Raw genomic sequence first — 13,828 nt, forward strand, 5'->3', positions numbered from 1 at the left:
TCACACTGTGAAACACAAGTGTACTCCACAGAGAGCTAAGGATTCTGACCTCTTCCTCACTGTGGTTTCTCAGACACTCAGCCCCGAAACAAAATCAAGATGATGCTGGAAACGTTCAGCAGGTCAGGAAGCAGCTGTGGAGAGAGAATCTGAGTTAACAGTAACAACGCGAGCACGTGTATTAAGAGCAGGAGTAGGCCATCGGACCCTTGACCGTGCTCAGTCACTCAACAGGATCGTGGCCTATGTGACTGTGGCCCTAAATCCATCTTCCTCTGTTTTTTCTCAATAGCCTTTGACTCCTTATCAATCAAGAATCTGTCTACCTCTGCCCCAAAAGTATTCAATCAGCCAACCTCTACTGCTCTCTGGGGAAACAGAGTACCACAGACCGAAGACCATTTGAGAGAAAAAAATTTTCTCATCTCTTTTCTAAATAGGAGACTTTTTATTTTTACACGACGTTCCCTAGCTCTTGACTTTCACACAACGGGAAACATTCTTTCATTGCTGCTGCATATTAAGTCCCTTTAGGATGTTCTCATGCCTCTAAATTTCAATGATTTGGTTTGATTTATTGTCATGGGTATATCGTTACAAAATACAGTGTAAAGTGTTGGACAGTGTTGCCACTCTTTGGTGCCATCTTAAAAATAAACCAAAATGTAGAATGTAAAGGCAGAAAAATGAAAGCAAGAGAGAGTGCCCAACTTTACAGCCCTTCTCCTTAAATACCCTGCCCTTTACCACACATCAGCGCTATCTCGCCTCCACAAACCCCCTTGCCACTATGAGTCCTCATTGGACCTCGCCAATGCAGACACCACAGATACCACCATGCACCACACTGGCCCAAACTCAACATCACCACTGCCATGAGTCTGCTTTACTAATGGATACAAGTCCAACCTTTCCTCATATGAGAACCCAACACTCTCATCTGCAATTATGTCCTTTCTCAATAAAGGTGACCAAAATTACACACAGACTCTCGGTGTTCATTCACCAATGGCCTCTTCAACTCTAACAAACATTTCCATTATAATACTCCATTCAATCTTGCAATGAATGATAACATTCTATTCACCTTCCTAATTACATGCAGTACCAACTGACTAACATCTTGTGATCTATATACCAGGACACCCAGATCCCTCTGTACTGCAGAGTTGGCGATTAATGCCCAGTGAGAGAAGAGCAATAGCACAGAGGATCATGGGATTGCCTGGTTGGAATGGTTTCACAACATTGGTCAAATCTTACCGTGAGCTGTCTCCCATAGTCTATTCAGGACCCGTAACAGAGTGGTCTTTCCAGAGCCAGTGTTGCCCGTTACCAAGAGGTTGTGCCCCGCGATGACGGTCAGGGTTAGGTTTTTCACTAGCACCTCCTTGGAGGACAGTGCAGTAAAGGAGACCTGCTCCAGGATAAAGGCCACATCACCAGACTCTTCCTCGTCCTCCTCTTCTGAATCTAAACTGTCCCTGGAGAACACCATAATGACAGTGTGAGCCTATTGTACTTTGTGACGCTGATAGCCTCCAACACTGCGTAATGGGTCTACAAACAGCATGCAGTAGACATTGAGAGACATTGTGAGTGAGTAAAAGCGAGAGAGAGAGAGAGAGTGTGGGGGACACGGAGAATGAGAGTGTGTATGCGTTTGTGAGAGTGCACCTGGTTAGGGATATATTATTTGGGGGGGGTGAAATATATTGCTTAATAGCAGCCAACAGCATCTCACTTACAGGTGTTAGCCTTGGCTCAGTGCTGTGAGTTCAAGTCCCACTCCAGAGACTTAAACACAAAAACTCATCTGTGATTCCACTGTAGCACCAGGTCGGAGAATGCCACCTTTTACTCAAGACGTTACACAAAGGTCTTGTTTGGCCCCCCCGGGTGGTTGGTAATATTGTAATTAGAAGTGAACAAAATCTTCACAACGTCCTGGCTAATATTTACCCTTTGAATAATATTATGAACAGTTTATCATATTACTGTTTGTGGGAGCTTACTATGGGCAAACTGTCCGCCACATATTTTACATTCCAATTGTGACTATACATTGACAGCTGGGAAGTGCTTTGAGATCTGAAAGAAGTTACAGAAATAAAAGTGGATATAGTGGATGTGGAGAAGATGTTTCCATGAGTAGGAGAGACTAAGATCTGAGGGCACTGCCTCAAAGTGAAGGGGTGACCCCTCAGAACTGAGATGAGGAGACATTTCTTCAGACAGAGGGTGGTAAAACTGTGGAACTCATTTCCACAGGAAGCTGTGGAGGCTGTCACTTAAGACAATGATAGATAGGTTCTTGATTAGTAAGGGGATCAAAGGATATTGGGAGAAGACAGGAGAATGGGGTTGAGAAACATATCAGCCATGATCAAGCAGAGGAGCAGACTTGATAGGCTGAATGATCTAGCATCTGCAGTCATTGTTTTTACCCTGAATGATCTAGTGGTATTATCGCTTGACTAATAATCCAGAAACTCAGCTAATGTTCTGGGAACCTGCGTTCAAATCCTACCATGGCAGATGGCTGAATTTTAATTCAAGAAAGAATCCAGAATTAAGGGTCTAACGATGATCGTGAAATCATTGTCAATTGTTGGAAAATCCCATCTGGTTCACTAATGTCCTTCAGGAAAGGAAATCTGTCATCCTTACCTGTTCTGGCCCACATGTAACACCAGACACAGAGCAATGTGGCTGAATCTTAACTGCTCTCCAGGCAATTAGGGATGGACAATATATGCTGGCCTAGCCAGAGACTCCTGAGTGAATAGAAAATTGCCTAATTCTGCTCCTATATCATGTGGTCTCAGTGTCTGGTTGGCACAGCTTGACTGAAAGCCTCCAGTGCTCTTTGTCATCAGGATCATGTGACAGGTTAAGTTTGAGGTTGCTGCAAAGGTTTTCAACATAAAGCAGCCAATTTCACATATTCCCATGAGCGGTGTTAAACAGGGTATCATTTCAGACTGTCTATGATACAATAGTCCTTAATCATCTTACACAGGATGGATACAGCCCTTTCCTTATTGCTGGGACAGAGGAGAGGATTCCTAATGAAGGGCTTATGCCCAGAACCTCGTTTCTCCTGCTCCTCGGATGCTGCCTGACCTGCTGTGCTTTTCCAGCTCCACACTCTCATCTCTGCTCTCCAGAATCTGCAGTCATCACTTTCTCCACTAGGAGATTGGGCCAGGATTCTAATTCTAATTTATTTTCCTATTTTCCCCTAAGGGGTTGATTTTCTGTCGGTGCTCCATTTTACTTAAGAGGTGAATCGGAACTATATCACTGTTCCTTTCCTGTCACTGGGTCAAAATCCTTCCCAACAGCACTGGGAGTGTACCTACACCAAACGGAATGGGAGACAGCTCACTGCCATTTACCACAGGGCAGTTAGGAGTGAGCACTACACGCTGCCCAGCCAATGATACCCCACGTCCCGTGAAAAGATCAAAAGATAGTTTGGGACAGTGGAGGGGACTGAGAGAGATGGTGATGAGGTAACACTAGATGTCACTCACATTTGTAGGGAAACTGATGCCTTAGGTTGGCTCTTGTCACCAAGGGGCAGCTTTTAGATATATCAGGGACCAGGAGGACAGGGGACAACAGGCAATGGTGTGGGAGCCAGGAACAGGGGGCATTGCAAGTGATACGCTCAATATGATTCCATAGGTAAACAGAAAATAGGTGCAGGAGTAGGCCATTTGACCCTTCGATCCTGCACTACCATTCAATACAATCATGGTGGGTCATGCAATCTCAGTATCCCATTCCCGCTTTCTCCCCATACCCTTTGATCCCTTTAGCCGTTAAGGGCCACGTCCAGCTCCCCCTTGAATATATCTAACCAACTGGCCCCAACAGTGGTAGAGGATTCCACCGGTTCTCTGAGTGAAGAAATCTTTCCTCATCTCAGTCCTGAATGGCTTACCCCCTTATTCTTCGACTGTGACCCCTAGTTCTGGACTTCCCCAACATTGGGAACATTTTTCCTGCATCTAGCCTGACCCAGCCCATCGGGATTTTACACCTTTCTATGAGACTCCCCCCTCATTCTTCTAGGAATGGATCCAGGTGAGAGCAGTCTCACCTGACTAGACAGCGGTGGAGAGGTGTTGGAGGAGGATGGGGCTGTGGGCCATTCGAGAAGGATGAGAAAGGAGAGTTCTCCCCTGTCACAGTCACGCACGTCGCCATTTCTGACTTGGACAGGAACCGTTTGGTCCTACAGCAGAGGCAGAAACCCGAGCGCATGGTCTCAAACGTGGAGCTCTGGGAAAGATAAGCTGGGATTTGGGAGTTGGAGAGGAATGGCATGGCAGGAAATGGGAGTCTGCAAGGATGGTCGAGTAAATGGTCGCTTTTTCTTTTCAGGAGAAGTGCACAAAGTAGCAGATTTGAAGGAGAATCTGAAGACAGAGAACCATCAGTACTAGCCAACGTGGAAAGCAGGTAGGGAGACTGGGCGTTCAGCAATTTAGTGGGAACAGAGTTAAGGAAACAGGAGATGGTAAAATGTGGAGAAGACACGCAGAAAGTTTGGGGAGAAACCAGAGAAAGGTAAGGGGTTGAGACAGGGCTGGGTTTGGTGGGGAGTCAGGGAAAGATTTAGTGAGATCGACAGCTTGGGAAAAAAGGTAAGTTTAAAGAAGAATCATAAAGGAAGAGACGGGTGTTTCAGGAGAGAATTCTAGACCTTGGTGCATTTACAACATATGACTGAATGAGTGGTGACGCTGGAAAGAGAAGCAATGAGAAACCTTTCATTGGAAGGAAACATCAATCTCTGATGGTGAATCAGATCGGAGGAAAACCAACAGGAATCTGGCACATTCTGTGGTTAAAGTTAATTGGTGCTTTAGGTGACAATGAGAAAGGGTTACTACCACGCATCCTCAGTAAAACTTACTTGTCAAAACCTGACAATTCCTTGCATGATGGCTGTCTGCTCTTACGATGTGATTTGCAGAGTTTGAGGACCATCTCTTGCAGCTCTCCAATTCTGTCAGTGATAGAGAACAGAGAAACAGCCACTGAATGTCAGCCATGATCTTGGTGAATGGAGGAGCAGATTAAACCAGCCGATGGTTTACGTTTGCTCCCGAGGCTTAACATCCTCTCTGTGCAGCAGCAGCAGTGAGCCAGATCGTTGCTAATCGACATCACGAGCCATCACTGTAAAAATCTCACACCAAAATGAGTCATCAAGTCGCCCTTTATTACAGGGCTAAGGACGAGTCACAGCATATACAGACACTCTGGGTCTGGATTCCTTATCCAGTGGTGCGTGTATCCAGGAGCAATGGATAGGAGGACAACTCAAGGCCCCAGTTTACTTCAGCAGCCGCTGCAGGCAGACCATGGTCTGACTCCATTGCCTTCTGTCTAGACAGACTCTGGCTCACTGCCTATGAGGTCCGGTGTGGACTCAATGAGCCAAATGGCTTGTTTTCACAGCATAGGGCTTCTACCCCCCATCCCACAGCTTTTCTCCCGCCATTCTATCCATCTCCCCCTCCCCCCACTCCCCCACTTACACCCCGTCCTCTCCCCCTCCACCCCATCCCACAGCTACCGCTCCTTGCCCACCCTCCCTCGCTCAGCCTTTCCAACCTGTGTGTGTAGCCTGCAAGGTCAGACACAGTTGTCGAGAGGTCAATGAGTTGGCTGAAGCAGTGTATCAGATACATGGACACAAAGGCATTCTGCAAAAAAATAAAAAGCAGTGTGCAGTGCAAAGGTCACAAATCGAAAATGGACAGACCTCGTTTTGGACATCCCGGAATGAGAATGGTTCCTGCAATTGAACTCTCCGAACTGAACCATGACTTGGGAGTGGGGGCGGGGGGGGGGAGGGGGGGGGGGGGGATGTGGAAGAGAAAGAGAGAGAGGAAAAAAGTTCTGAACTTTCCAGCATTACTCTGGAGATCTCAGGAATTAAACCTTTATTGTCTGGTAACTGGCAAGTTTCTCTTCACTTTTGGCTATAAAATATACAAGTAGAATAAGGTCATTCAGCCCACTGATTCCACCATTCGATCATGGCCGATGTGTTTGTCAATCCCATTCTCCTGTTTTCTCCCCGTAACCCTTGGTCCCTTCACTAACCAGGAAGCTATCTATTTCTGTCGTAAATACACTCAATGAGGTTGGTTGAAGGTGGATGTTCGCAGGTAAACGGACAGCTGGAAAGTGGGAAGCCTTCAAAAATGAGATAACGTGAGCCCAGAAACAGTATATTCCTGTTAGGGAGAAAGGTAAGGCTGGTCAGTGTAGGGAATGCTGGATGACTAGAGAAGTTGAGGTTTTAGTGAAGAAAAAGAAGGAAGCATATGTCAGGTATAGACAGCAGAGATCGATTGAATCCTTAGAAGAGTATAAAGAAGGTAGGAGTATACTTAAGAGGGAAATCAGGAGGACAAAAAGGAGACATGAGATAGCTATGGCAAATATGGTTAAGGAGAATCGAAAGAGATTCTATAAATACACTACGGACAAAAGGGTAACTAGGGAGAGAATAGGGCCCCTCAAAATCAGCAAGGCAGTCTATGTGTGGAACCGCAGGAGATGGAAGAGATACTAGTATCTTGCATCAGTGTTTACTGTGGAGAAGGACATGGAAGATATAGAATGTAGGGAAATAGATGGTGACATCTTGAAAAATGTCCATATTACAGAGAAGAAGGTGCTAGATGTCTTAAAACGCATAATGGTGGGCAGATCCCCAAGACCAGATCAGGTGTAGCCTAGAACTCTGTGGGAAGTTAGGGAAGTGACTGCTGGGCCTCTTGCTGAGAGATTTGTATCATCGATAGTCACAGGTGAGGTGCCGGAAGACTGGAGGTTGGCTAATGTGGTGCCACTGTTTAAGAAGGGTGGTAAGGACAAGCCAGGGAACTATAGACCGGTGAGCCTGACCTCGGTGGTGGGCAAGTTGTTGCAGTGAATCCCGAGGGACAAGACTTACATGTATTTGGAAAGGCAAGGACTGATTAGAGAGAGTCAGCATGGCTTTATGCATGGAAAATCATGTCTCACAAACTTGATTGAGTTTTTTTTGAAGGAGTAACAAAGAGGATTGATGAGGGAAGAGTGGGATCATGATCTATATGGACTTCAGTAAGGCGTAAGACAAGGTTCCTCACAGGAGACTGATTAGCAAGGTTAGAGCTCATGGAATACAGAGAGAACTAGCCATTTGGATACAGAACTGGCTCGAAGGTAGAATACAGGGTGGTGGTGGAGGGTTTCCTTTCAGACTGGAGGCCTGTGACCAGTGGAGTGCCACAAGGATTGGTGTGGGGTCCATTGCTTTTCATTATGTACATAAATGATTTGGATGTAAACATAGGAGGTATAGTTAGTAAGTTTGCAGATGGCACCAAAATTGGAGGTGTGGTGGACAGCTATGAAGGTTATCTCAGATTACAACAGGATCTTGATCAGATGGGCCAATGGGCTGAGAAGTGGAGGATGATGTTTAATTTAGATAAATGTGAGGTGCTGCATTTTGTAAAGGCAAATCAGGGTAGGATTTATACACTTAATGGTAAGGTCCTAGGGAGTGTTGCTGAACAAAGATACCTTGGAGTACAGGTTCATAATTCCTTGAAAGTGGACTTTCAGATAGATAGGATAGTGAAGAAGGCGTTTGGTATGCTTTCCTTTACTGGTCAGAGTATTGAGTACAAGACATTAGTTAGGCCACTTTTGGCATATTGTATGCAATTCTGGTCTCCCTCCTATTGGAAGGAAGTTGTGAAACTTGAAAGCATTCATAAAATATTTACAAGGAGATTGCCAGGGTTGGAAGGTTTGAGCTATAGGAAGAGGCTGAATAGAATGGGGCTGTTTTCCCTGGAGCGTCGGAGGCTGAGAGGTGACCTTATAGAGGTTTATAAAATTGTGAGGGGCATGGAAAAGGGTAAACAGGCAAGGTCTATTCCTGGGGTGGGGGGTCTCCAGAACTAAAGATTATAGGTTTAGGGTGAGGGGGTAAAAACTTAAAAGGGACCTAAGGGGCAACTTTTTCACACACAGAGGGTGGTACGTGTATGGAATGAGCTGCCAGAAGAAGTGGTGGAGGCTGGTACAATTACAACATTTAAAAGGTATCTGGATGGGTATATGAATAGGAAGGGTTTAGCGGGATATGGGCCAGGTGCTGGCAAATGGGACTAACTTAGGTTAGCAGATCTGGTCGTCATGGACAAGTTGGACTGAAGGGTCTGCTTCGGTGCTGTACATCTCTATGGCCTGGCTTCCAAAGCCCTCTGTGATAATGAGTTCCACAGAGTCACCACCTTCTGGCTGAAGAAATTCTCCTCATCTGTTCTAAAGCCATCTGTACGTTATATGCATGTTGGAGAACAGATGAGAAAATCACCTAGTTTCCCCAGGTGGGAAATCCGATGGTAAAATCTCCAGGAAAATGTCCAAATGGAGGTGGGAACCCTAGTCTGATTAATCTGCCCCCACTGAAAATTTGTTTGCCTGGATAACGGAAAAGAAATGGCAAAACATTTTTGAAAAAAAAACGTGAATGATCTGGGCCCTTAACTTCCCAGCAAATAGGATTATATTACAGGTTTAAATGATCCACAGAGTGCAGGGCTTGGGATCAATCAGGATTCAGCATAACTGTGTCTTGCACTGCCACCCAGTGGTATACTCTGCACATGTCAGCTCACAACCTGAATACAGACCACATTATACCACAAGACTGATGGTATGGTGGCTCAGTGGTAAGCACTGCTGCCTCACAGCACCAGGGATCCAGGTTCAATTGCAGCCTCGGGTGAATGTGTCGAGTTTGCATATTCTCCCGGTGTCTGTATGGGTTTGTTCTGGTTTCCTCCCACAATCCAAAGATGTGCAGGCCAGGTGAATTGGCCATGCCAATAGTGTTAGATGCATTAGTCAGAGGGAAATGGATCTGGGTGGGTTACTCTTCGGAGGGTCGATATAGACTTGTTGGGCCAAAGGACCTGTATCCACACTGTAGGGAATCTAATAAGACCCTTCCATCTGATCACGTATCGATCCAAATGGTCAATTGCTGCTTCTGCTGTGGCCTTATTTGAGTTGCTTTCCTTTTTTCAGCTTTTGTTTTAGTTTTCCACAGATTGCAATGTCACTGATAAGGACAACATATATGATCCATCTGTATTGTTCTGGAGAAGGTGGTGGTTGTGAGCTGTCTTCTTCAACTACTGGAGTCTATGGACTGTAGCTGCATCCACAGTGCTTATTGGGGAGCGAGTTCAAGAATTCCGACCCAGTAACTGTGAAGGAGCAGAGATATAATTCCAAGTCAGGAATAGTGTGTGACGTGGAGGGGAACTTGGATGTGATGGTGTTCCCATGTTTCTGCTGGCCTGTCCTTCTAGGTGTTGGGAGTAAGGGAAGTGCTGTTGAATTGCCTGGTAAGCTGCCGCAGTGCATCTTGTAGATGGTACACACTGTGACAGTAGTGCAGGGATTAAATGTTCAAGCTGGTGGATTTTCATGTGGTGCCAGTCAAACAGATTGATTCAACTTGGATGATGTTAAGGCTTGTCAGTGTTGATAATTGTACTCATCCAGGCAGTTGGGGAGCATCCGATCACACTTTGCCTTGTCGATGGTTGACAGGCTTTGAGGAGTCAGAGGGTCAGTTACTTGCTGTAGAATTGCCAGCATCTGATCTGCTGGTGTGGCCACTGTATAGTCCAGTTGAGTTTCTGGTCAATGGTAACCTCCAGGTTGTTGATAGGTGCAAGGTTATTCACATCCCCCACTGTGCGCAATGCCTGCTCCTGGCAAACTTTCAGATTCTCATATTGCTTAGATTCTGATTTAAATCTAACACTAATTGCTGATCAATTTGGAGATTTGGGATGGGATGTGCTTTTTTAAGACACACCAATTGCCAGGCAATGACCATTGCAATAAGAGACAATCTAACCATCTCCTTTTGATAGCCTTATCATCACTGAATCCTCCACTGTCTGTCCTTCATATGATTTAACAGTAAAAAAACAACAGCCTTATTGTGGGACAACAGAGACAAGGGTACATTTCTCAGAATGAAATACAATTAGTATACACACATTTCAGGACAGCTGCAGTACACAGAGAACTGATGAGATCGGCAAAAAGGTTTCCTCTATCTTAAAGCAAGATTGAGTCAAAGAGGCCTCAGCCTCGTAAAGAAATTACACTGGACTGAGCTTCTAATCTGCTTGATAAGGTTTTGTTTGAACATTCATTTTTTTTAAGATAGACTTGAAAGTTGTGGAGAGTATTTAAGAGCAAGAGGTTGTGCTGCAACTGTATAAAACGTTAGTTAGGCCACAGCTGGAGTGCTGTGTACAGCTCTAGAATCCACATTTTGGAAGGGATGTGATTACACAGGAGAGGGTGCAGGAGAGATTTATCAGGGCATTGTCTTGGCTGGAGAGGTGGCTCAGTGGTTAGCACTGCTGCCTCACAGCGCCAGAGACCCGGGTTCAATTCCAGCCTTGGGTCGTTGTCTGTGTGGAGTTTGCATGTTCTCCCTGCCGGTTTACTCCGGGTGCAACAGTTTCCTCCCATAGTGCAAAGATGTGCAAGTTAGGTGGACTGGCCATGCTAAATTGCCCCATCATGTGCTGGGGTTAGCCACGCAGGAACAGGATAGGGGGCTAGATGTCAGTGGGATGTTCTTTGGGGGTGTCGGTGCACATTCGATTGGCTGAATGGTCTTTTTCCACACTGTACGGATCCTATGTGAGATTAGATTACTTACAGTGTGGAAACAGGCCCTTCGGCCCAACAAGTCCACACCGCTCCGCCGAAGCGCAACCCACCCATACCCTTACCTAACACTACGGGCAATTTAGCATGGCCAATTCACCTGACCTGCACATCTTTGGATTGTGGGAGGAAACCGGAGCACCCAGAGGAAACCCACGCAGACACAGGGAGAACGTGCAAACTCCACACAGTCAGTCGCCTGAGGCGGGAATTGAACCCGGATCTCTGGCGCTGTGAGGCAGCAGTGCTAACCACTGTGCCACCGTGCCGCCCGTGAGCTTTAGCTATGAAGAGAGATCGGATAGACTAATTTTTTTTTCCTTAAAGCAGAAGGGAAATGATTGAGATGCATAAAATTATGAAGAGTATAGACAGAGTAGACAGGAAGGAATGTTGCCCTTTGATGGAGGGATCAATGACCAGAGGGCAAAGGTTTAAAATTAGGGCAGGAGGGTTAGAGGAAAAGCTTTCTCACCCAGAGGGTAGTGGGAATCTGGAGCGCACTGCCTGTAAGGTACAGCCAGAGACCCTCATCATATTGAAGATGTATTTAAATGTGCTGGAAAATGGGATTAGAATAGAACCATTATTGTTTTTGACCTCAGTAAGGTATTCGATAAGGTTCTTCAAGGTGGACTGTTTAATAGGTTAAATCACATGAATACAGGGAGAACTTGCCAGTTGGGTACAGAATTGGCTTGAAAGATTGAAGACAGAGGGTGGTGGTGAAGGGTTGCTTTTCAGTCTTGACACTTGTTACCAGCAGTATACCACAAGGACTGGTGCTGGGTCCACTGCTTTTCGTCATTTATATAAATGATATGGATGTGATTAAGGGAGGTATAGTTAGTAAGTTTGCAATTGACACCAAAATTGGAGGTGTAGTGGACAGCGACGAAGGTTACCTCAGAGTACAATGGAATCTTGATCAGATGGGGTGAGGTGTGGCTCCCTATCCTGTTCCTGCGTGGCTACAGGGAGATTAATTTAGATAAATGTGAGGTGCTACATTTTGGAAAGGCAAATCAGTGTAGGATTTATACACTTAATGGTAAGGTCCTGAGGAGTGTTGCTGAACAAAGAGGCCTTGGAGTGCAGGTTCATAGTTCCTTTAAAGTGGAGCTGCAGGTAGATAGGATAGCGACGGTGGTGTTTGGTATGCTTTCCTTTATTGGTTAGTGCATTGAGTACAGGAGTTGGGAGGTCTTGTTTTGGCTGGATAGGACATTGGTTCGGCCACTTTTGGAATACTGCGTGCAATTCTGGTCTCCCTCCTCTCGGAAGGATGTTGTGAAACGTGAAAGGGTTCAGAAAAGATTTACAAGAATGTTGCCAGGGTTGGAGGGTTTGAGACACAGGGAGAAGGTGAATAAGTTGGGGCTGTTTTCTCTGGAGCGTCAGAGTTTGAAGGGTGACCTTATAGAGGTTGACAAAATCATGAGGGGCATAGATAGGATAAATAAACATGGTGTTTTCCCTGGGGGGGGACTAGAGGGCATAGATTTAGGGTGAGAGGGCTAAACTTTAAAAGGGACCTAAGGGGGCGATCTTTTCACAGAGGGATAAGGGCTAAGTGCTGGCAAATGGGACTAGGTTAATTTAGGATATCTGGTCAGCATGGATGGGTTGGACCAAAGGGTCTGGTTCTGTGCTGCACATCTCTATGACTATGACTGGTGCAGGCCCGATAGGCTGAAGGGCCTTTTTCTGTGCCATGGATCTTTTATGATTCTATAAAGTAGAATTAACATGTTATAACTATCTTTGATTGACCATTCAGCTGGTATGGTATGGGATATTCTTCAGCCAGAGGGTGGTGAATCTGTGGAACGTGTTGCTACAAAAAGCTGTGGAGTCCAAGTCATTAAGTGTATTTAAGACACAAATTGATGGGTTCTTGATTATCAGAGGATCAAAAGTTACAGGGAGAAGGCAGGATAATGGGGTTTAAGAAACATATCAATCATGGTCGAATGGCAGAGCACACTCGATGGGCCGAATGGTCTAATTCTGCTTTTCTATCTGATTCACATAGATTAACAACAATGCACAGAAGTTAATTGACTATCTTTAATTAACACATACTCTATGATGTAGCACTCATTGCTATACGCGGGGGTGGGGGGTGCTTCTATGAATAGGTGGAGGAGTAATCAGAGAAAGAAGGAAACAAAAAGTGCCAAAGGCTTAAGGTACAGGATCAGAAATGCGGCAGGGATTAGATCAAAAAGCAAGACATCTCCCAGTCAGCTATCGCTCTCACAAGTGCTGGAGCTTTGTAGGTCATGAGCAAGAACGTGGTAAAGTTAGGGAGAGTGATCCACATATAAATTACAGAGACATCCAAAGATTGTCAAGTGAACTTTGAGACAAAGTCCCGGACCATACCTTACTGACCAGCTCGATAAGGGCTGCAGGAGCAAGACCATTGTACCGTCCACTAAAAATGGGGATAGCTATGATGATGTAACTGATGATACTGCCCAGGTAATCAAAAATGTTCACACCGACTGATGGAAGAGAAAGCAAGAGAGAGAAACACATTAACCTACAGTCGAAAGGGAATCAGGTCATTAGTTGTGAACTTGCTTATTCCTGGCATGTTACAGATTAGATTATACATGGCTCACGGAACAGAAACAGGCCATTCAGCCCAACTGAGTCATACAACCCACATCAGGAAGTAATGCTGCAGCTTTATAAAAGTTTGGTTAGGCTACATTGGAATATTGCATTCAATACTGGTCGCCACATTACAGGAAGGATGTGAAGGCTTTGGACAGGGTGCAGATGAGGTTTACCAGAATGCTGCCTGGATTAGAGGGTATGAGGCTAGACAAACTAGGGTTGCTTTCTCTGGAGTGAAGGAGGCCAAGGGGAGACTGAATAGAAGTTTGTAAAATTATGAAATGCATAGATGGGGTCGACAGTCAGAATCGTTTTTCCCAGAGTTGAAAAGTCTAATACTAGGGGGCATGCTTTTAAGGTGAGAGGGGGAAAGGTCAAAGATGATGTGAGGGGCAAGTTTCTT

At 45.4% G+C, this 13,828-nt stretch overlaps 2 protein-coding genes across 7 annotated transcripts in view; one reads left to right on the forward strand and one right to left on the reverse strand.

Annotated features, from left to right (window-relative positions):
* LOC140476113 (acetyl-coenzyme A synthetase 2-like, mitochondrial) overlaps positions 1–13,828 on the forward strand; it is a 128,235-nt gene that overhangs the window by 98,696 nt on the left and 15,711 nt on the right. The window contains exon 14 of one of the 2 annotated variants that reach the window (XR_011960411.1): positions 4,396–4,473. The exons of the other annotated variant lie outside the window; for it this stretch is intronic. The gene's annotated coding sequence lies outside the window, so the exon portion shown is untranslated. The remainder of the gene's footprint in view (positions 1–4,395; positions 4,474–13,828) is intronic. 2 annotated transcript variants of the gene reach the window in all.
* abcd4 (ATP-binding cassette, sub-family D (ALD), member 4) overlaps positions 1–13,828 on the reverse strand; it is a 50,441-nt gene that overhangs the window by 20,502 nt on the left and 16,111 nt on the right. For all 5 annotated transcript variants that reach the window (XR_011960412.1, XR_011960413.1, XM_072568211.1 and 2 more), the window contains 4 exons: positions 13,186–13,307; positions 5,635–5,726; positions 4,931–5,023; positions 1,264–1,484 (listed from right to left, as the gene is read on the reverse strand). Coding sequence is in view for 3 of the 5 variants with exons in the window: in XM_072568211.1 (XP_072424312.1) it covers positions 1,264–1,484; positions 4,931–5,023; positions 5,635–5,726; positions 13,186–13,307 (528 nt within the window). In the remaining 2 variants the exon portion in view is untranslated. The remainder of the gene's footprint in view (positions 1–1,263; positions 1,485–4,930; positions 5,024–5,634; positions 5,727–13,185; positions 13,308–13,828) is intronic.

This window comes from Chiloscyllium punctatum, chromosome 4 (assembly GCF_047496795.1).
Source record: "Chiloscyllium punctatum isolate Juve2018m chromosome 4, sChiPun1.3, whole genome shotgun sequence".
NCBI classification, from domain to species: domain Eukaryota; kingdom Metazoa; phylum Chordata; class Chondrichthyes; order Orectolobiformes; family Hemiscylliidae; genus Chiloscyllium; species Chiloscyllium punctatum.